The following is a 21695-nucleotide window of genomic DNA, read 5'->3' on the forward strand; positions in this document are numbered from 1 at the left end:
AAAAAATAAATATCCTCAAATGTGGAGTCACAAAATTGACATTATATACCACAAAGATGAAAACCTTACCATATTTTACCAAAATCAGTAAAGAAAAATATTCTTTAGATAAAAAAAAAAAAATTGAAATAGAAGGCAAAGAAACGTGTAGAGGAGGTTGAAGAAGTTGTTCTGGTTCAACTATATACAATAACCCAAAACTAAAACCAAACCAAATCAAACCAAAGCAATCTGCAAACTTTGACAATCTTTTCAAGATAGGCACGCAGCAGAAGCAAGCTGATATGATAGAGTCGTAAACGAATAGTCTTTTTCATCTCAATTTTTTCTTTTCTTTTTTATTATTATTATCCCAAAAATTTAAAACAAAAAAAAAAAAAAATCATTGCCATTATCCAATCTCTCTTCTCTCTCTTCTCTCTCTCTCTCTCTCTCTCTCTGTCCCCTCCGATCTCCCCCCAGGTTTTCTGGCGATTTCTCGGCGGTTTTTCCTTGAGAAAACCCTACCCCTAATCCTCTCCACATTTCAATTTCAAACCCTTTTCAAATTTTTTTTTACAAAACCCCATTCTTTTCGTTCTCTAAATTCTTTTATTTTTTCTTCTTCTTCGATTCAAGAAGCTTCTTTTCACAGCAAAGATTGCATCTTTCGCTCGGTTTCTTGATTTCAGCTTCTGGGTCATTGAAGATAAGACCTTTTAAGAAGGGGGACTTTGTTTTTTCTTGAAGGCAGTTGCGCACTTCTGATCGTCTTGTTTGTTTTTATTAACTAAACGACGTGAAAAACCAGAGGCAAAGGCCTTTGTTGGGTTTTTAATTTTTTGTTTTTGTTTTTGTTTTTTGTTTCTTTTTTCTTTTTGGTTGTGACGATTTGGGTTTTTGGTGTTGCGTTTTGGGTGCTTGTGGGAATTTTGGATGCTTTAGGTTGTGGAACCAGGAGATGGAGACACTTGGTACCTAAAGCTTGTGAATTTGGAGCTGTTTCTTATTTGGGTTGGCCTTTTTGTAAGTTCAAAGGAGAAACAGCTCTGAAGGGTTATGATTAAGACAGTTCCTCTTGAAGAAGAAGAAGAAGAAGAAGAAGAAGTAAAAATCATCAGGAGGTGTTTTCTTGATCTGGGTATTGCTGGTTTTGGTGGTTCTTGGGATGATGAATGATGCTGGCCGGAATGGTGGTGGTGTTTCCCGCCATGCCAAGACCAACGGCTTCATTCCAAGCTCGTTTCGGGCCCTTTCGAGTTATCTGAGAATTGTTTCATCTGGGGCTTCAACTGTTGCCAGGTCGGCGGTGTCGGTGGCCTCTTCTATTGGGGAGAGGGATAATGATGCCAACCATGATCAGGTAAGACAAGTTGTTTGGTTTTTGTTTTAGTAGGGAGTTTTTATTGTTTCTTGTAAGTTTTGGAGAAAATTGATATGTTTAGCAAACCTGTATGAGTTTGTGTTTAATGTATAGTTCAGTTCATTTATTGTGTTGATATACATGGTAGTTTAATCTTTGCGGCTGGAAAAGACTAGACTTTGTGGTTGGGAAAGATAGGAAAAAAAGGCTGGAAAGGAAAAACTGTAAATGCTGATTGAATGTAGGATTATACGTAAAGAGTTTCAGTTCTGAGATTTGTGGTTTAGATATTAGTTAGATTTCTTGCATGTTAATCTTTAATCATGGAAAGAGAGCACAAATGCACCGTGTGGTTACTGATATGTGTCTAAAGAATGTCAGTTGTAAGATTTGTGGTTTGGATGTTACTCAGATTTATTGTATGTGAATCTTTCAACATGAAAAGAGAACACAAGTGCACCGCATGGTTACTGAAATATGTTTCGAGTAAGTTTGATTGTCTATTATTGCAAGTGTCTGTGCTAGTTGTGAAAAACATCAGTTGCTCGGAACTGTGATCGTTGTCATCGCGTGTGTGCTTCACAGAATTTAGGGTTTTATGCATGCATGGTTCACAAGATTTGATTCCTTGTTGACCTACTATCTATTGACGAATATTGGCGTTTTCGTGCTGGGAATAGTGGATGATCTAGTAGATTTTGTCGTAAGAAAAATATCCACGTGTATGTAGAGAAAGTGGCAGTTTGGAATCGTAGGTTCTGATTCGTAATTCGCAACAACCTATTGTGACTTGTCGCTTGTCTATAATGTTGGATAGCGTAGAAGTTTTCAAGATTGTTTAGTTTAGTAATCACGAGCCTACACGTGTCATTTGAATCAATATTTGGATATGTAAGCATTATTGAGTGAGTTTTGCATAGTATTTTGTCGGCTGCATGATACATATTCCACGTGTTTTGATCCAAATGACATTAATATTGCATTTTAAGCTATTTCTATTGCGATTAAGTACACTAATATGGAAAGATTTGGCAAAATATTTTTATGTTTCGTGGTCGGAAAAGTTCTGATTTTGATCCATCCACCCTTCAAAAACCAGACATTTTCTCTTAATTCACTAGAAATGTTTTACTTTCCACATTCTGACGCACCTGCCTCAGGTGACCCTAGAAATGATTCAGATGGGTTCCAGATGGTCTAAATAAGTTTTGCTGGCCAGTCTATTCGAGATGCTGTATTATCATATGAAATAATATTAAAAACTGTTTTAGAGTACAAGCATACTAATCTCAGTCTATTTAAATGTGCATCCTGATTTTCAAATATAATAGTAAGGCATATGTTGAAGGATAAGGACATTTTCTTCTCAAGTATGATTTAGATGATATAGTGGATTACTCATGCTGATCAACAAGTTGAGTTTGACCTTAATTTATAGTATGAAAGAGTTGCTCCTTTGTCCTTGTAATTAGAAGTTACTGAAGGCATGGGTGGAAACAAGAGGGATTGGATTGAATGTTGGTCTGTTTGAGTAACCGAAATACCTTCCAATATTCTACATTTAATTGACACTGCACATGTATCATGTGCCTGCGCGAGAATTTTGTTTTGACTTTGTAAGAGGTTTTTGTTTACAAAGCGAATCTCTAATGAAAGAGTAGCTCCTTTGTCCTTTTAACTAGAAGTTACTGAAGGCATGGTTGGAAACAAGAGGGATTGGATTGAATTTGAGTAACCGAAATACCTTGCAATATTCTACTTTGACTTGACACTACACATGTATCATGTGCCTGCGCGAGAATTTTATTTCGACTTTGTAAGAGGTTTTTTTTACAAAATGAATCTCTAATGAGATCATGGCTTGTGCGTCATATCTTGTGCGACATTATTGGTTGTCATGTAGATTTAGAGATCCGTGGCTTTTGGTTTTATTAATTGTGGGGTGGAACTTTGGATAAGTTTATAGCTAAAGTTGATTTCAGCATGCACTAGTTTTCCATAATATGAGTTGCTGTAGACTTGTAGTGGCTAATGTTTTATTATAAAATTTAGAGTCTATGGACTCGATTAGTCACGAAATTTAATGATGTATTTATTGCTTCATGTGCAAATTAATTTTGGTAGAAACTAGAAAGTAACTGAACTGATCATTCCTTTATCTACTGATAGAGTTACCTGGGGACCACTTTTACAGCTAAACAGCATCTTTATCTAACTTTGTCACACAAAACCAAAAAGAATTTATCTTTAAAAAACTGACAGTTTTGGAGGCACATTATGAATTGCTGGTTGACTAGAAGTTAGATGCCTCAAAAGGAAAATTGTTTTTGGAGTGCTTGGAAAGATATGAGATGATTTATGTAATTCTTGCTTGGTTTGATTATGTTGCCCCAGTGAATGAGATTCTGAACTGTAGACTTATATCATCTTGTATTGCGTCCAGAAAGTAATAATATTTTAACTTGTTATTGTTGTGTATTATTACTTTGAATTTTGAAAACAAGAGATCAATTCACAGCAAAAGCTTGTGCAGATTTCTGTGCCTTATTGTATTTTTAGTAATCCAAATAGGTCATTGTTGCATATCTGGGATATACATTCTTGTGCGCAGCCTCTGGGAAAGAGTAAGTGAGAAACTGAAAGGGTGTTCAACTGTTGAGAATTTATCTATCAGTTTTGAGAGTGGAGCTTTATTTGTATCTACTAATCAGTTTAGGACCATATGAATGTAATTCTGTTAACTTGTTAAGTGATGGGAGGACTTATCTGGGTATGTTCTTTGGATTTTGCTAAGATAGTAGATTGATATTTGTTTGAGATTGTTTATCTATCAGCATAGGTATACAAAATACATATCTTCCTTTATTGCTTTCACGTTTCTCTGCAAGATTTGCCCTTCTCTTTATATACCGCCAAACAATTGTTTTGTGATTAATCTGCTCTTTATATTGTTATTGTTGTTACTTTTGTTTTTGGTGAAATTTAACTTTTGTCTTAATCTCTTTGGAAAATACAGGTAAACTGGGCTGGATTTGACAAGTTAGAGGGGGAGGGAAATGTCTACCGGAAAGTTCTTCTGCTGGGTTACCGCTCTGGTTTCCAGGTTTGGGATGTTGAAGAAGCAGATAATGTGCGTGACCTGGTTTCCACACATGATGGTCCTATTTCATTTATGCAAATGCTACCTAAACCAATAGCATCAAAGAGATCGGATGACAAGTTTGCTGAAAGCCGTCCATTGCTGGTAGTTTGTGCTGATGGGTCAATTTCTGTTGATAATAACATAGAGGATGGCACTGCCCCTCGCAATGGTGTTACTACAAACAGCCATGACAAAGTGAACAGTAGTTTTGTGCCTACTGCTGTTCGGTTCTATTCCTTGAGATCCCAATCCTATGTTCATGTGCTGAAGTTCAGATCAGCTATTTATTCTGTAAAGTGCAGTTCTCGAGTTGTTGCTATTTCTCAAGCAACTCAGGTACACCTGTATATGCAAAGTTTTTGCCACAATTACTTCTCTTTCTCCAATGCATGAGTATCTAATTTTGTGTATTGCAGATACACTGTTTTGATGCAACAACGTTGGAGCGGGAATATACTATTCTCACCAATCCTATAGTTACGGGATTCCCTGGTTCTGGAGGTATAAGCTGTGGACCTGTTGCAGTAGGCAAGAGATGGCTAGCTTATAGTGGAAGTCCTGTTGCAGTAACCAATTCTGGGCGCGTTAATCCACAACATCTGGCACCTTCCGCTAGTTTTCCTTCAAATGGGAGCCTGGTTGCTCACTATGCAAAAGAGTCAAGCAAGCAACTAGCTGCTGGGATTGCGACCTTGGGAGACATGGGGTATAAGAAGCTGTCCCAGTACTACTCGGAGCTTGTACCTGATGGTATTACTTATCCTCAGTCAGGGAATCCTGGCCGGAAAGCCAATGGAACTGTCAATGGCCAGTCAACAGACACAGATAGTGTTGGAATGGTATATGTCCTCAAAATTCTGTTTTCATGCTAATGTAGCTGTAATCTGTATTTTAGAATTTGATAGAATTTTAGTGTATCTTCGGAAAAACCCTTTTCATACATTATGAGTACAAGCGTTCACTTGTGTTGTACAACCTGATTTTGAAAATCTTCTTATACTCCATGAATTTCATCAATTTACTATGTATATGATGGAAGGATATTTGTGCTATTAGGCATGGTATTTACTCATCATTTGCATGATTTAATCGTTGTGATTTTGACTAAATAAAGTTATAGGGGTAACTGACACCTTTCCTGGTCCTTTCATATTCAATTTGGGTTCCTTGTGTTTATTATTTCCTTTGGTTTGTCAGGTCATTGTCAGAGACATTGTCAGTAAAGCTGTTATTGCACAGTTCAGGGCTCACCAGAGTCCTATTTCTGCATTATGCTTTGATCCTAGTGGCACGCTTTTAGTGTCTGCTTCGGTTCAGGGGCATAACATCAATGTTTTTAAGATAATGCCTGGACCTCCTGGAGTCTCCTCTTCAACTGATGCTGATGCATCTCATGTACATCTTTACAGGCTACAGCGCGGAATGACTCATGCAGTAAGAATCGTGTTCTTTTTTGGTCACGTGTTGCGTGTAACAACAGTCACTTGTTTGACATTAATCTTATTCTCTATTTGTCTGTACCTTTGCAGATTATTCAGGACATTAGTTTCAGTGATGACAGCAACTGGATTATGGTTAGTTCCTCTAGGGGGACCAGCCATCTGTTTGCTATAAATCCTTGGGGAGGAACTGTTGATATTCCAAATTCTGATGCTAGCTTTAATCCAAAAAATACTGTATCAGGTGTCACAACTAGGTCAGCAGTTCGTTGGCCACCTAATTCAGGTTCGCAAATGCCTAATCAGCAGAGCCTCTGTTCATCTGGTCCCCCAGTTACACTTTCTGTTGTTAGTAGAATAAGAAATGGAAACAATAGCTGGAGAGGCACTGTAACTGGTGCTGCGGCCGCCGCCACTGGCAAGATGAATTCCCTCTCTGGGGCAATTGCTTCCTCTTTCCATAATTGCAAAGGCAATGATTACCATGTGGATTCCAGCTCTTTGAAGGCTAAGTACCACCTTTTGGTATTTTCTCCATCTGGTTGCATGATACAATATGCATTGCGAATACCAAATGGTCTAGATTTAACAACTGTGACTGGATTAAACACTGCTTATGAGTCAGATCACGAGTGTGATGCAAGATTAGTAGTTGAAGCTATCCAGAAGTGGAACGTATGTCAGAAGCAGAACCGAAGAGAACGGGAGGATAATACTGACATATATGGTGAGAATGGAAATTTAGACAACAATAAGATATATCCTGAAGGGATGAAGAAGGGAAACACGGTATATCCTGAAGCTTGGAGTTCTGTCACAAAAGAAAAGATCACCCCTGAGGAAAAACATCATTTGTATATTTCAGAAGCCGAACTGCAGATGCATGAAACTCGAAGTCCACTATGGGCAAGACTTGAGGTATCTATTTTATAGGTTGATTTCTTAATTGTCATTATGCATGATATTCATATGAATTCCTTGATACGATGTTTATGATGCTTTTGGTTATTGTTTGCCAGCTATACTTTCAGTCAATGATTGTGGAAGGTGTGAAGATGGATGGTGAAACTGCTACAGGAGGAGAAATTGAGATTGAAAGGATTCCGACTCGCATGATTGAAGCAAGGTCAAAGGATTTAGTCCCAGTTTTTGACTATCTTCAGACTCCAGTGTTCCAACAAACAAGGTGACCTGACTTTCTATGCATTCATTTATTTACTTGCATGGCATATCTCTGTTTTCTTTGTCTTGTTTGTTGCCTCTACCATGCACAAAGGGAAAGAAAATACTGCTGTACATGAATTAGTATCTTCTCTTACGCAGGGTTGCTGCTGTGAATAGCAATATCAGTGGGCAACTTCTTCAACAGAGGTCTGGGATATCTGAAAAGGGCAGGCTTTCATGCAGAAGCAGTTCAAACTCTCTTGATACCATGACTGACAGCGGTGCTGGACTCGCAGAACATCGCAGTGGTAGTGAAGAAACTGGGTGGGGTGTTCCTCAGATGACAATAGGAAGCACGGGCTCTGTAAATAAAAATGACAGCCCAGAGACAAAGACTCAGCTTGAGACTGTAAATAGTAGAGAGCACGGCTTTAAAATGGATGCTCAACTCAAGTTTGTAAATAATGACATAGAAGAAGACATGGGAATGGGGAATCTTTTTGAACAGGGAGGTGATGAGTGTGATTAGAGGTATGTTGTAAGATGTTGCAACTAGATTTCTAATGTTTATAGACTCTTTGTGGGCGCTTTTAGTTATTCATCTGCAGAAATAATGATTTTCATTTATGGCATTACTTTCTTCTATGTTGTCAAAATTCGGACCATAGTTTTCCATCGGTATGATTTTGATGTCACTATCTGTTTGTATTATTGTCTCAGGTGTGCAGATATTCTTTGGTTCTCCTGGGAGGGTGACAGTGTTAATACAATGGGTGGTTTTGAGAGAAGCATGAGCAATAGGGGTGGCTGGCTTTACTGATGCGGAAATTGTGGATACTATGTGGTTGGGTTTCATCTTCTGTTGACTCTGTAAATAAATTGGCCATTTAACGTTTCCTAATCAGTTGTAATATGTACATAACAATAGAATTAACGTTATTATGCCTCTTTTTCAATCTCTCTCTTTCACCAAGTTACCTTGCTACCCTTCTCAGATATCTTGAGTGGGAGTAATCTTATGTGCTTTCAAAAACCAAAAGTTCAAAAGCTAAACCCTATTATATTGCAGTTACTGCAATGCAGAAAGTTATTTTACTGTTGAGGAACGTATTCCGCGTGCCGCAGGGGAAGAGTTCCTTCCTTGTGACCTTAGGAGAGAAAACATCTTTGATTGTGATTGTTCAAGTGATCAGATGCATGCAGCTCATGAAGAATATAAAACTGGCAGTGTACTAAGACTAGGTTGAAATTCCCTGCAGTCTTTTTTCTATTACATCGGGCAAAAATTTGAAGAAACAAGAAAATCTCAATGACAATTTATTTTGGTTTTGCTCTATAATCGATAACACAATCAAAGTCTTGATCAGCCTTGGTGTTTGATAGCTTGAGCTTCTGGTAAACTGCGACCTTTTATAAGTAGAGTTTGTACCTCCCTGAGCAATATTGACACTTTTCTGGAATCTCTCCACCGCTTTGTGCAAAGCTGCTTCTTCTTCTTCTTCTTCTTGTCAGCAATACCTTCTTGCGTCAAAAGCACTTTCCTCTCGAGCTCTTGAGCTTCTCTAAGCCATTCTTCTACAGTAGGCGCTTTTCTATCTTCCTCGGCTGATGACACCGTCGAGCGTCGCTGCAAATCATTCCTTAGATCCACAAGAGTCTTCATCTCCTTCTCTAATTCATCGAGATTCTTCTGGAACTTGACAGTGTTCTTGGTACCTGAAAAAATGCAACAGCAACAATATGGGATAGTTTCTCCCACTACAGCAGCACAGATTGAGATCACAACTTCCATGACAGAGAAATTGAAGGAAGGACTCACAAAATCTCAGAGAAAACTATGTCACCAAACTTATGAAGATCACAATTAGAATGATGAATATATATCTCCAGACTAAGTTGACTAATCCATGCAATCGTTTTGTCATTTTTTTGGGAGATTTTTCTTTCTGGGTCCATGAAACACAGGCTACGTAAGTACGTATGCCACATGTCAGATAAACCAAGATATATATATATATATTTTCTCTGGGATGTTCTGTTCAAGTTCAACATGACCCTTAATTCTTCTTGTTCCCAATGGTCAAGGATATCATGTATTTCAAGTTCTTACTTGGTTACTTGACTACTAGGTCAGGTACATCCTCGAATTGAAATTCCGTGGCCCCGATGGCCAAGTCATGGCTGGGGGTTCTTCGGGCAGGAGGATAATGTAGGGGCTGGCATTATTGACTAATTAATTGGTTCATGTTGTAAATATTATTATCTATGTGGATGTCCATGTAAATACTTATTAGTTATGTACTTTGTTGTAAACCCTACCTCTATATAAAGGAGGCTAATGAGACTGAATGAAACACTTCTACTTCCTCCCAACTATTCTCTCTGCATATTCTCTCTACTTTATAACACGTTATCAGCACGCTCTGCTATTATTTTTTGAAAACTCTATGATGATCTACAAGTTTATGGTGCAACGTTGTTGCTATATATATTAACTATAACTTATGATCTATGAGTTTATTCATGATCTATGTCATTTATGCATATCAGTTTATTTCTTAAGGTGCCATCGATTCCTGCTTTATTTCATGAGTTTATTTCATGATCTATGATCTATGCTTTAATCTTATATATAATCATTACGGTGCCATCAATTCCTGCTTTATATACTGATATACATATGCTCTTTTTCTCATATATGAGTATAATTGCTGAAAGTTTTGGTTGATCACGCAAATAAAATCATACCCGTTTTCCTTTCTAACAATCTCAAATTTTTTTTTGTCAATAATCATGCCTTTCTCCTTTATTTTTGGTTTTGCAACCAAAACCCAACGTATTATCCCATAAGGTGCAATAGAGGCATTAGTTTTTACTTGTCTATTTAATAGCATTTTCTGGGGTTTTTTTTTTTCAGTATACACTCATAAGATTTTTTGTGTGTTTCCCTCAATTGTCGTTAGGCATCAATCCTGATTCGTCATATATTTCATGATTACAAGTATTAGTATATGCCTTATGTTGTCATCTGCACATGTATTTATGAATTGATTAATATGAGAAGCAATCTTGACTTGATGAGAGTGATGACCACTATCTATGTTGATTCAATTTATGGCAGGATCAGTAACTCCCAAAGGCGGATCAATATTTTTTGATATCCAGGTTATACAATCCTACGATTATGTGCATAAGTATGCTCAAAAGGTAAGGACGTATGATATGATTTTATTGCTCATAGACGGATTTCAATGACCATTGTAAATTCAATGCGATCAAAATATTTTCTTTATATGATTACACGAGGGCCTGAAGTTCCTCAAAGATTGTGTAGTGGAAAAATTGCGATATGAAGTCTCATAAATTTATACAATTACGAGGGCCAGAAGATCCTTAGAGTTATATAATTGGGTATATGAACTCACATTTTTTTTTTATCCCCAATAATTATAAGAGGGCCGGAAGTTCCTCAAAATGTTTGGGTATTGGGGTTCCCTCCTCCGCACTTCAATGTGAATTTGAAGTTCAATTTTGAATGTAAAGCTAGAAGCTACGTTCTCCACAAGATAAAATTATGTTCTTGTGTGATTAGAGGAAAAAAAAAATTATCATTTTGTGAAGTGAAGCAGACCAGAAGTTCTGTGTATTTTCTTCATTAATGGAACCAGAAGTTTCCACAATTAATTTTATTGCATAGTTTATCTATTTATTTTTCTTCCTGCAATTTTTCTATTTTGTTATGTACTTTCATTACAGTACTTAACTTTTAAATTAATTTTTTTTTGTTACTCATACGGACCAGCAGTCCTATACCTCGAACATATGAATTTTGAGTGTAATATTTTTGAACCAGAAGTTCAAAATTTCATAGCAGAACTTGAAGTTCTAACAGTAAAACTCAAACCCGAAGCTTTGAGTATAAAATATAAATTAGTTAAAAGTGAACTTGAAGCTTCACTTTAGTCACCTCGAGCCTGAAGTTTCGAGCATCAAATTTATTTGAACCTGAAGTTCAAATTACGAAATTTTAGAACTTGCAGTTCATAGAAAAAAAAATATTCGAACCTAAAGCTTCGATTACACATACAATTCATTCATAGTTTATTTGACTTTATGTCAACTCGAACTAGAAGTTTCGAGTAAATTTTCATATGTCCATTGATACATTCTTCTTTATGCCTGCTTAAAGCATTCCACCTTAGAACCTGAAGTTCTAATTGTGCAAACTCGAGCCATAAGTTTCGAGTGGATATGTGGACAATTTATCGAAGAGTTTTAATCTCGGTCAACCCCAAACCTGAAGTTTTGAGGGGATTTTATTGACACCAATTTAAAAGTAAGCAGATATTTGACCGTTGGTTTATGACGAATGAGTATGAGTATACCCCAAATTTGTGATCGTGACTTTTGTAATTAAAAGAGATCATAACCTGTAGTTCCTTGATCCTTAATTACATGAGGACCTGAAGCTCCTCAATGATCATACTAACTAGATGACCATCTAAAGTCCTTCACTCATAAGTTATGGTCATGAAGTTTAAACTCGACATTTCGAGTATATTATTTTGGCCAGAAGTTCAAAATGCGTTTGATGTTAATCTACATCAAACAACAATACAATAATAAATCAATATGGTTGATGCTAATGGACAAAAATATTTTTGACCTAAAACTTGGTTTGGGTTCGCCACCAGCCAATGAACATCTTCACTCTAAAGAAAGTGATAGATTTTTGAATGCATCTTTTGAGCATGGTCATAATAAGACAGTCTTCCCGCCGTTAGGGGGAGGAAAGACTACTGTCATTTGAATAACGGCGTGAATTTGTGTGGATTGTATCCACCAGGTCTAAAGTTTTAAACTCCCAAAACAGGGAAGATTATACAAGCCCTATAATGCTCTATATGAGATTATAAGTAAAAAGATCCACATTCGCTACATAATTCATCTATGAGAGATGATTATCTTAGAAGCGACAATGTATGCCCCAGAAGTGGCATGGGTACCCAATATCAATAAGATTATTATAGCTAATGCATGTATATAAGAATGTGTGGGATCTATGATTGTTGATCATCGATGATAACTTACATTTGGTAGCTACCAAAAATCTTTAAGGGCTGTATGGACGCTATACCACGTTTCACCATGAATGTCGACAAAGTATATTATTGGCCAAATTGGAAAGAGGCAATTCCAATGAAATTCAATATTTGAAACGTGATGAAATACTTGGACCTCTAACCCTACAAGTTACAAAAGGGTATTTATCAAAAGTGAAGATAAATCACTATGACATAATGTCTATTTATCGAGACATGAGATTAAGAATATCTTCCCTTATACGAATGACAATTTTCTATAAGTACAGTGTTACATATAGCTGTTATATTGACGAGAGATTTATGGCACGTTGTCATCGTATATTATGAAGATCTTAAAGACACATTGCTTAAAGCAAAATCTCAAAAGCAAAGGGTCATAATAAGCGTACTGCTTATCAAATCCTCAAGGGATTCAAATACATCAATGATTCAAGTTCATGAAAGGTTGAAAGAGCCTGAAGCTCACTCATAGAATCAAAGAGTTTAAAGCTAGCTCATATGTACTCATTTCGTTCTAGTCAACGAGATCTAAATTGCCTTAATGAGTACTATGACGAGACTACTATCGAATTCGAATTATGATTATAATGTTGCAACATATTCTAACTTTCGCAAAGTTATGAATTATTTAGAGCTTTTGAAGAGCTTATGAGACATATCAATACGCAAAGATATTGATGAGTATGGCTAGGTATGCCATGATGATTTTTCAATGTTTTAAACTATACAAAGTTAAATGTGTCAATTTCTTTATATTGTTTAGCTCTTACTTTGTGTATGAATTTGAGCATATGAAATTGTTTCTAACCTTATCATATGAGGTAAGGCTTATTGAAAATCATCTAGTTTTGTTGGTATTGCTTAACCTTTGCAGGTATGAAATTTTGTGATGAGCCCCTATATGCAAAGCACACATGGTCTCACTTCCACATCAACCATACATGTAGCTTATCACATACATAAATGAGGCTTGCAACAGTCATGGGGAGATTCTCATCAGGGGGAGCATCCAGAAGCATGCTACCTAGGACATATGCGTGTTGTGCTCTTTTTGTCCTTCGACCAGGGTTATTTTTGTCCCACTGGGTTTTTGTTACCTGGCAAGGTTTTTAACGAGGCAACAATAAGCGCGTCCAATACCATCATTCATTGATGGACATCCAAGGGGGAGTGTTGTAAATATTATTATCTATGTGGATGTCCATGTAAATACTTATTAGTTATGTACTTTGTTGTAAACCCTACCTCTATATAAAGGAGGCTAATGAAAAAAAAAAAAAATTTGAAGCGATGTAATTTGGTTGGATTGTTGTTTTAATATTCAAAACCTGAAAATGAACCGGTTCAGATGAATTAACCTTTTTAGGGTACAACATATGTGTCTACATTTACACAATACCAAAGTCACTTAGCTCCCCATGACTAGAAAAACAACATGACCCTAAAAAGAGAGAAGCTAAATCCTCACAAACTCTAAAACACACCAACAACTAAACCTATTATAATTTAGGCATCGGAGTGAATGAGGATATACTAGCAAATGAACAAGATGATGATAACGGTATTCTACCCTCATTACTACAGGGACAAGGTGTGACAAGAGTTGATCACTTGCAATCCAAATGCGCATAGTAGCGTACAGAATACTCATATTTAAGTATGGCCAAAATTAGGGTTGTCACTTGGTTTGGTAATAACCAAACTGACCGAATACCAACATATGTTTTATGTTTTGTAAACTGACTTTTTGATAACCAATACTGATAAAACCGAAATCGAAAATTACCGAAAAAGTTTGTTTAGTTTTGGTAAATACCGAATCTATCGATTATCTAAATATTAGTTTTATATACTATGGTTTTCAATACACATACATGTATATTAATAAACAAACATAAAAAATTTCATAATAGTATGAACATTATTACATATACTACATTAATAGTACATATATTTTAACCTAGTCAAAGATGGTTAAATAACCTAGTTTTATTGAAAATTACTAAAACTTGATGTTATATATACAAAAGAAAGCTATAATTAGTAGATGAATACAAAGTTTACGACTATAAAATTGAAAAACCTAGTTTTGTTCATTCTAATTTATATTACAAAGAATTAGTTGTTCTAAAGTTGGTAATACTGAAAACTGAAATACCGAATTTGGTAGATATGATTAAAAACTGAAAATTTTGGTTGGTAATTGGTAGCTCAATTTTGAAACTGAAAACTTTGGCTTTGAAGTTGGTAATATCGAAAACTGAAATACCGAATTTGGTAGATATGATTAAAAATAAAAAATTTCGGTTGGTATTGGTAGCTCAATTTTGAAACTGAAAGTTTTGGCTTTAAAGTTGGTAATATCTATAACCGATTCAAACCGATCGAGTGACAGCCCTAGCCAAAATCAAAATCACTAGGAAATGTCACTTTTTCTTTTAACCACTCCATTCAGAGCTCAAACTGTAGTGGGCCCAATTGGGCTTTTTTCACGAGGGAGGGACTTGTGGATTCCTTGACAAACGTGCATTACGAGGAAGGCGGCGAAATCGAAAATGGCAGAATGCAGTTTCTGGGTGCAGACCACAAACCCCATTTTTGTTGAATTGCAAAGGTAAAGCTGAATCCTAAAACAAAAACCCACCAAAGGTATGGTTTCCTCTTTCTGTTTATCAGTATACCCAGATGGTATCTTCTTCTTTTGCTTTGTGCAGTAGTGTTCTAGATTTCTATGTGGGTTCATAAAAAGGTTGCAGAAAGATCATGGTCTTTATTTTGTCACATTAGCAATAAGAGTATATTAATGTTCTTTGGGAAAAATTCACATTTTGGTTTGGACTTTGGAGGTGTATATTAATGCTCTATAATTGAACTCTGTAAATGATATCTAATCCTTGTTTTCTTATGGTGTTCCCTCCCTTAGTTTCTGCTATTTTGTATGAGACATATCCAAGAAAATGGAGGTATGCTGTTAGACTAGTGTCACTTAGCTACAGTTTCTAAAAACCAGATATATGTTGTTCTGTAACATCCCAGAAACCTTGGAGATTTCGTGTGATGCATAAGCCTTGGAGAAACCTTGGAGCTTCCATTTTATAAACACTTCAGTAGATGATTCTGTTAGCATCGCAAAGTCCGGTCACATATCACACTGCTTTTAGTTTGGTCTTGAATTAGGATTGTTTTCATGCATTTCACAAGACTGCAATTCAGAAGGAGTCGATTACATGTGGATTTTGTCACTATGTATTTGGCAAAATTCCTTGGATTTGGTATTATTCCCAGATGCCAGGAGTCCCGAGTATATCAAAGACATGCTTGTAAAATTTGGAGTGTGGAAATGAGGGTTAATGAAGTGGACTAGGAATTGTCATTGAGTAGGAAAGTTAATGACAATTTCCCTGTGTTTGGAACTTTATGTCAGATGTGAGTCAGTGATAAATTATTATTTTTCTGTTCTTGTTCTTGTTCCATCTCTTTTCTTGGCTCTTCGATGAATTTCATTTGCTTTGCCTTGCTTATTCTAGGATTTTAAGACAAACCTTCTGGACAAACATTGAAGTCTATAAAATCTGACGATGCATAACTATTAGTGTCTAATCCCAAAACAACTATAGGGCTCACAGTTCCAATTATAGAGTTCCCACTAGTTACTCCCACCCGTCCCATTGGCCTTGGTTCTCTTTGAAGCCAAAACTAAAAAACCAACTACTTCTGCTGACTATTTTGTACCATGGAAACTTTGGGTGCTTTCTTTGTTGAAGTTTGCAAGTCTTTAACCAAATTCATGTGGTCGAAGTTTGCCACCCTGAAAAAATTCCCAAAAAACATCCAAACTTTGAAGAAGGAGTTGCAAAGCCTCAGTTGCCGAAGGGATGAGATAACAGATGATATTGATATAGCAAAACTAGAAGGGAAGTTCCCAGCAAGGCAAGTTGTGGATTGGCTTAAGAAGGTTGAAGCCATCGAACGTGCTGTTGAGGAGGAGATTGACCTTAAAGTACAGCCAGTTTTGCAAGAAGTTCATATTAATGCTTCTGTTAATGGCCAGGGATGTCTTTTTGACTCTAACATGCACCAGAGGTACCATCTTAGCAAAACTGCAGCAAAGAAGTGTGATGAGGTAAAACAATTAATTACTGAATCATACAATTTTCCTACCATGTGGGATGCTTTGAGGCTTCGTGATATACCCATTCAGCATATTCCGGCACCATCTCTTGTTGGTCAGAAAGCACAAGAGAAGCTAAAGCAGCTGATGGAATTTCTGGCTGATAATAAGGTCAGAAGGATTGCTGTCTATGGAATGGGAGGTTCTGGGAAGACTACGCTTGTAAAAACCTTGAACAATCAGCTCCAGTCTTCTGCTTCAAAGTTATGTGATATGGTCATCTGGATCCCTGTCTCAAATGACTTGGATGTGAGTAAGGTTCAATCTCGAGTTGCTGAGAGATTGAACTTAGCAATGAATGCAGAACAGAGCATAGAGTGTAGGGCTTGTAGATTACATCAAGCATTAAAGTCAGGAAAACGGTATATGTTAATAATTTCATGTGTAGTCTTTCTTTTTATTGTTTATTTAAATGTTATTTCACTGTTAAAACTAGTTACAACATATGGTTTCTAATTTGTGGAAGCTCCTTATGTGCAACAGGTTCCTCCTTATTCTTGATGATGTTTGGGAGAAAATTGACTTGGACACCGTGGGGATACCACAAGGTGATGACCAAGCAAACTGCAAGATCGTAATGACAACTCGATCTCTTGCCGTGTGTAGGGAAATGATGACTGATAAGGAACTAAAGATGGAACTTCTGAATGAGGAAGAGGCTTGGAATTTATTTGCACGGAATGCAGGAAATGTAGTGGAGTCAGAACACATAAATCCTCTAGCAAGAGCAATTGCTAGCGAATGCGGTGGTTTACCACTGGCAATTGAGACTATGGGGAAGTCAATGAGGGACAAAACAATGATAGCGCTATGGAAGAATGCACTATGCCAGTTGAAGCATTCAGCATCACATTATGGGAGCTTTGACAAGGTGCATCTGCGACTGGAATTGAGTTATAACTCTTTACCAAGTAAGATTCTTAAGAGGTGTTTCTTGTTTTGTTCATTGTACCCAGAAAATTTCTTAATTACTGCAAGAGAACTAATATGTGGCTGGATAGCGGATGGATTAATTATTGAGCATCAAACGTTAGAGGAGTCATTCAATGATGGGATTGCAAAAATTGAATATTTGAAAGACTCTTGCATGCTAGAACAGGGTGAATGCATTGGAACAGTAAAGATGCACAGTGTATTGAGGGAAGTAGCCTTGTGGATATCCTCAAATAGAAAAGAAACCGGGTTTTTCAGCTGCTCAATGCTGGGAATGCAAGAAAAGTTGGAGAGTTCTATCAGAGGAGTTTCATTTATGAAGAACTCTATAACCACTTTGCCAAGTCGGTTCTCAGGGTGCTCCAACCTTACTGTATTGTTCCTCCAATGTAATCCTCTGTATAAAATTCCTGATGGTTTCTTTCGAGAACTTAGAGCCCTAAGATTCTTGAATCTAAGCAGCACTCAAATATCTTCCTTGCCTTCTTCTCTTCTTCAACTAGCAGAGCTACACACTCTTCTCTTAAGAGACTGTTCTTCCCTTGAAAATCTGCCTCAAATTGGAGCTCTTTATAAACTCCAGGTGCTTGATCTCTCTGGCACTCGCATAAGAGAACTTCCAAAAGACATGGGAACGTTAACTCATTTGAGAGATCTAAACTTGTCGCACACAAACCACTTAGAAAGTATCATAGCTGGAAGCATCTCAGGTTTATATAGTCTTGAGGCCTTGGACATGTCTTCCAGTGCTTATAAGTGGGATTTGGAACGTAACGTAGAAGGAGCACCATTTGATGAAATTCTATCCTTGCAGGGACTTTCAGTTCTTCACATAAGGCTAGACACAGTTAATTGTGTTGCCTTGGACTCGGATGGCTCTTGGTTTGGAAGATTGAAAGAGTTTTCTATTTGGATTGGTCCAAGGAGCTGCGATTCAAGCTATTTACCAACTCAGCATGATGAGAAAAGGGTCATACTTAGAGGGGTTGACCTCTTGCAAAGTGGCCTCGAGGGGTTATTGTATAGTGCAAGTTCCCTGGATCTGGTCACATGTGGAGGTATAAGTAGTTTATCTGATCTAATTTCCAGCAGGAAACTGGGTGGCCTGCCAAACTTGAAGTTTCTCACCATCTCAAATTGTGACTGCATCACTAGTTTGTTAATTGGCGAAGAAACTCTTGGGAGCACATTGTCAAATCTGGAGCATTTGACTCTCAATTGCCTAAACAACTTGGAAACCATGGTGGACAGGATAGTCCCTAGAGGATGCCTTGGCAAACTAAAGATGATTGAAGTGATGGGATGCCGAAGACTAAAGACTCTCATATCCTTCACTTTACTTCGACGGGTTCAAAATGTTGAAGAAATCAAGGTGAGTGACTGCAGAAGGATGAAGAAAATTATTGTAAATATCAATTTGTGTGAAACTCTTCCAAAGCTGAAATACATAGAACTAAGGAATATGGACAGCTTAACAGCTATTTGTTCAAAGGCCACAAAGTGGTCTGCTCTGGAAAGGATTGAAGTGAGCGATTGCCCCAAGCTAGAGAAGCTTCCACTCAGAGCCCAGAATGCAGCAAATCTTAAAGAAATTAGAGGGGACTTGAGTTGGTGGAATGGTCTTAGATGGGAAAATGATGGAGATAAGATCAGTCTCGAGCAACGATTCCAGGTGTGTGCAGACTCCACACTGCTGTTAAGAGAGGATACAGAGGTAAGAAAAATGTACTCATAAATTCATACAATCTTTTTGTGCTCTTCATTTTTTTGAGTACATGAAAGATTTCGATTTTTCTTCTGTGTTACGAACTATGAATCCAACCCTTCAATCCAATAAAAATTTGCAGAGGTTGCTGTGGGAAAGATATATTTTCTGTCTGATTTTCCCTATATATGACTTTGTCTTGTAGGCTTGAAGATGTGAAGATACGTACAAAGTGGTGAGGATGTCTAAGTACAAGTTCCAGATACAGTACATGGGTTTAATCTCCTATTTGTAGCAATATTGCTGTCTTATTCTTTTGTTGTTATTTGTAACGCATTCCATTACTTCATAGCTTTAATCTTCTTGTGTACTAGTGACATTTTATAATTTTGAGGTTTGAATAGAAGCTTCTTATTTTTGAAGTTATTTACTTCATAGCTTTAATCTCCTTGTGCCTGTGATGTTAATTTTGATCATTCAATTTTGTTTATTTACTTCTATTTCCAGGCCAATTTTAATTAAGTGTAGTAAAGGTCTTTCAGTGTCAGTATTGAGACTGCAACTAGAGAAGTTGGTTATAGACTTGCAACTAGTGTTTCATTTGTCAATCTTAAGATGTTCGTAAAAACCTAATCTATACCTAATCTATTTCATGAGAAAACATCTACCTTTATCATTCTGATTCTCCGACTGGTTTAAATCCCTATACTAGTCGTAAATCTGGGGATCTTGTTAACATGTATTACTATTTTTTTTTTAAGTGAAAGCGTTAATTTTATAAGTAAACTTCGAGACCGTTGCTTCTTATGTTGACCTGTAAATTGATCGGATTTTGATCCAGACCCGCTCCGGATACCTTGGCTATTGGACGGGTTTGGATTGAAAATTTTGATCCGTTGATCCGTTAATGATCCGAATCCGTTGACCCGTTTATTTAACGGATCAAATATGGATTTAGATCGATCCGATCCGTTTTCATAATAATAAAATATTATTTTTATTAATACATTATTATTTTTTGAAAAATATAAAATATAAAGAATTTCTAATACAAATTTTTTGCAAAAACCTAAGGACGGTTTTCGTAAACAGAGACCATTAGTCCATCACCCAAGAAGCATTATTGATAAAGGCTTGGTTTAGTTTACCAAAAAACTAAGAAGGTTGTAAAAGCACAATTAATCTCACACATCTTTAGACGTCTCTCTCTTAATTTATCGGGTGTAGGGAATATTTTGATAATGTAATTCTATTTTCGGTGATACTCTTCATGTTGTTTTATTATTTTATTAATATTTTATGAGGTATCATGATATAAATTTAATATTACTATTTAAATTTTAAAAGTATTTAAAATTATAAACGGATCGGATTAGCGGATCAGGTATCTGTTAATCTGGCGGATACAGATTTGGATCAAGCTATTAATGATCCGCGGGGTTAACGGAGCGGGTTCAGGTTGAATTTTTTTATTAGTAAAAGGATTTGGATTTAGGTTGATCTGCTCCAAATTCGGTCCATTTACAGGTTTATTCTTATACGCTTCAGTCTTCCACAGAAGATGAGTTAGAATAGACATCTTTCTCGGACCATGGTCCAACTTCTATAACTTGTACATTTGTGTTGCCCAAGAAGGCCATGCTGCTTCAAAATTACAAACAACTCAATCCATAAGAAAAGAATAGGTCCCAAGTGTCCAAAAACTTGGACCATAAGAAGGACATGAGTTGCGATTAAGGACCAAACTGTAGCAAATATATATATCTACATATGAACTGACACATCTTTATCGTTGTTGCACTCATAAAAAATAAAAAAATGGACACATTTTTCGTGAGGTAGTATTCGTCAATAAAATTCTCTCATAAAAAAGAGAAAAAGAAAAAAGAAGGGATGCACCTAGTCGAAAAATAATTCATCGTTAATAGCAGGAAAAAAAAAAAAAAACAGAATCTCCCCTTCTAGGATATAGTACTCCACTGCTTCACTTAGCAACATGACTACATGACTCTTGTTTCCCACACCTCGTTTTCATGATTTAGGTTGCTCCCATTTCACTCATCTCTAAAAAGCAGAGATTCCTAAGCAGGAAAGAATGATTAGGAGCCCTAGTTTGAACTCACGACTTTCCACTTACGAATGAGAGACTTTTACGAAGGGGAGACTTGTGTCATTAGATCAAATGGGTATTGGGTCTAGGTTTTCTATTGTTATATGTATTTTATGAATTTGATATTCTATTATTGAGTTTTTCCATAATTTGATATTGGCTCTCAATTGCATTAAAAAACTATTAATTGGAACATTCATTAAATCAAGTATGTTATACATTCTTCATTTTAGATTTATTTACAATCTCACTTGTAATGGTGGGCGAGTAAAAAGTTGTTGTTCCTACTCAAATTTTTTCTTTTAGTTAAAAACAATAGTTGAATGTAGTAAAAGATCTAGAGTGCTTTGAATATATTTGTCACCATCTTGGAAGCACCACCACCAACATAGACATGACAAATACCACCAACCAACACTACCCCTGCATAGATGAGCAAACTGATATATATATATATCCATGAAGCTATTGGGTAATGACTTTGAAAATCCCCCACACTCACATAATTAACGGGGCAGATCCTACCCTCACAGCCTATCCCTAATTAGGTACGGTTAACATTTTTAGCAATACTAGCCATTTTT

The 21695-nt window shown here is 36.5% G+C and overlaps 2 protein-coding genes across 2 annotated transcripts; both read left to right on the plus strand.

Annotated features, from left to right (window-relative positions):
* Nucleotides 1-215: 215 nt before the first annotated feature.
* LOC133734653 (autophagy-related protein 18f) lies at nt 216-8043 on the plus strand. Its single transcript, XM_062162266.1, has 8 exons — nt 216-1342; nt 4359-4820; nt 4901-5323; nt 5682-5918; nt 6014-6841; nt 6943-7109; nt 7247-7618; nt 7808-8043. Exons 1-7 carry the CDS (start codon nt 1148-1150, stop codon nt 7614-7616), a joined length of 2682 nt encoding a protein of 893 aa, XP_062018250.1. The 5' UTR covers nt 216-1147; the 3' UTR covers nt 7617-7618; nt 7808-8043.
* Nucleotides 8044-14714: 6671 nt separating this feature from the next.
* Nucleotides 14715-19397, plus strand: LOC133727765 (disease resistance protein At4g27190-like). Its single transcript, XM_062155171.1, has 3 exons — nt 14715-16725; nt 16847-19010; nt 19207-19397. Exons 1-3 carry the CDS (start codon nt 15926-15928, stop codon nt 19210-19212), a joined length of 2970 nt encoding a protein of 989 aa, XP_062011155.1. The 5' UTR covers nt 14715-15925; the 3' UTR covers nt 19213-19397.
* Nucleotides 19398-21695: the final 2298 nt, after the last annotated feature.

Source organism: Rosa rugosa, chromosome 2, assembly GCF_958449725.1.
Source record: "Rosa rugosa chromosome 2, drRosRugo1.1, whole genome shotgun sequence".
NCBI lineage: Eukaryota > Viridiplantae > Streptophyta > Magnoliopsida > Rosales > Rosaceae > Rosa > Rosa rugosa.

Bases quoted from the DNA above. Each gene is read 5' to 3' on its own strand.
- LOC133734653 (XM_062162266.1), top strand. From the start codon at position 1,148: ATGATGAATGATGCTGGCCGGAATGGTGGTGGTGTTTCCCGCCATGCC. The intron at 1,343-4,358 runs GTAAGACAAGTT...TGGAAAATACAG, and splicing joins ATGATGCCAACCATGATCAG to GTAAACTGGGCTGGATTTGA. The intron at 4,821-4,900 runs GTACACCTGTAT...TGTGTATTGCAG, and splicing joins CTATTTCTCAAGCAACTCAG to ATACACTGTTTTGATGCAAC.
- LOC133727765 (XM_062155171.1), top strand. From the start codon at position 15,926: ATGGAAACTTTGGGTGCTTTCTTTGTTGAAGTTTGCAAGTCTTTAACC. The intron at 16,726-16,846 runs GTATATGTTAAT...TATGTGCAACAG, and splicing joins GCATTAAAGTCAGGAAAACG to GTTCCTCCTTATTCTTGATG.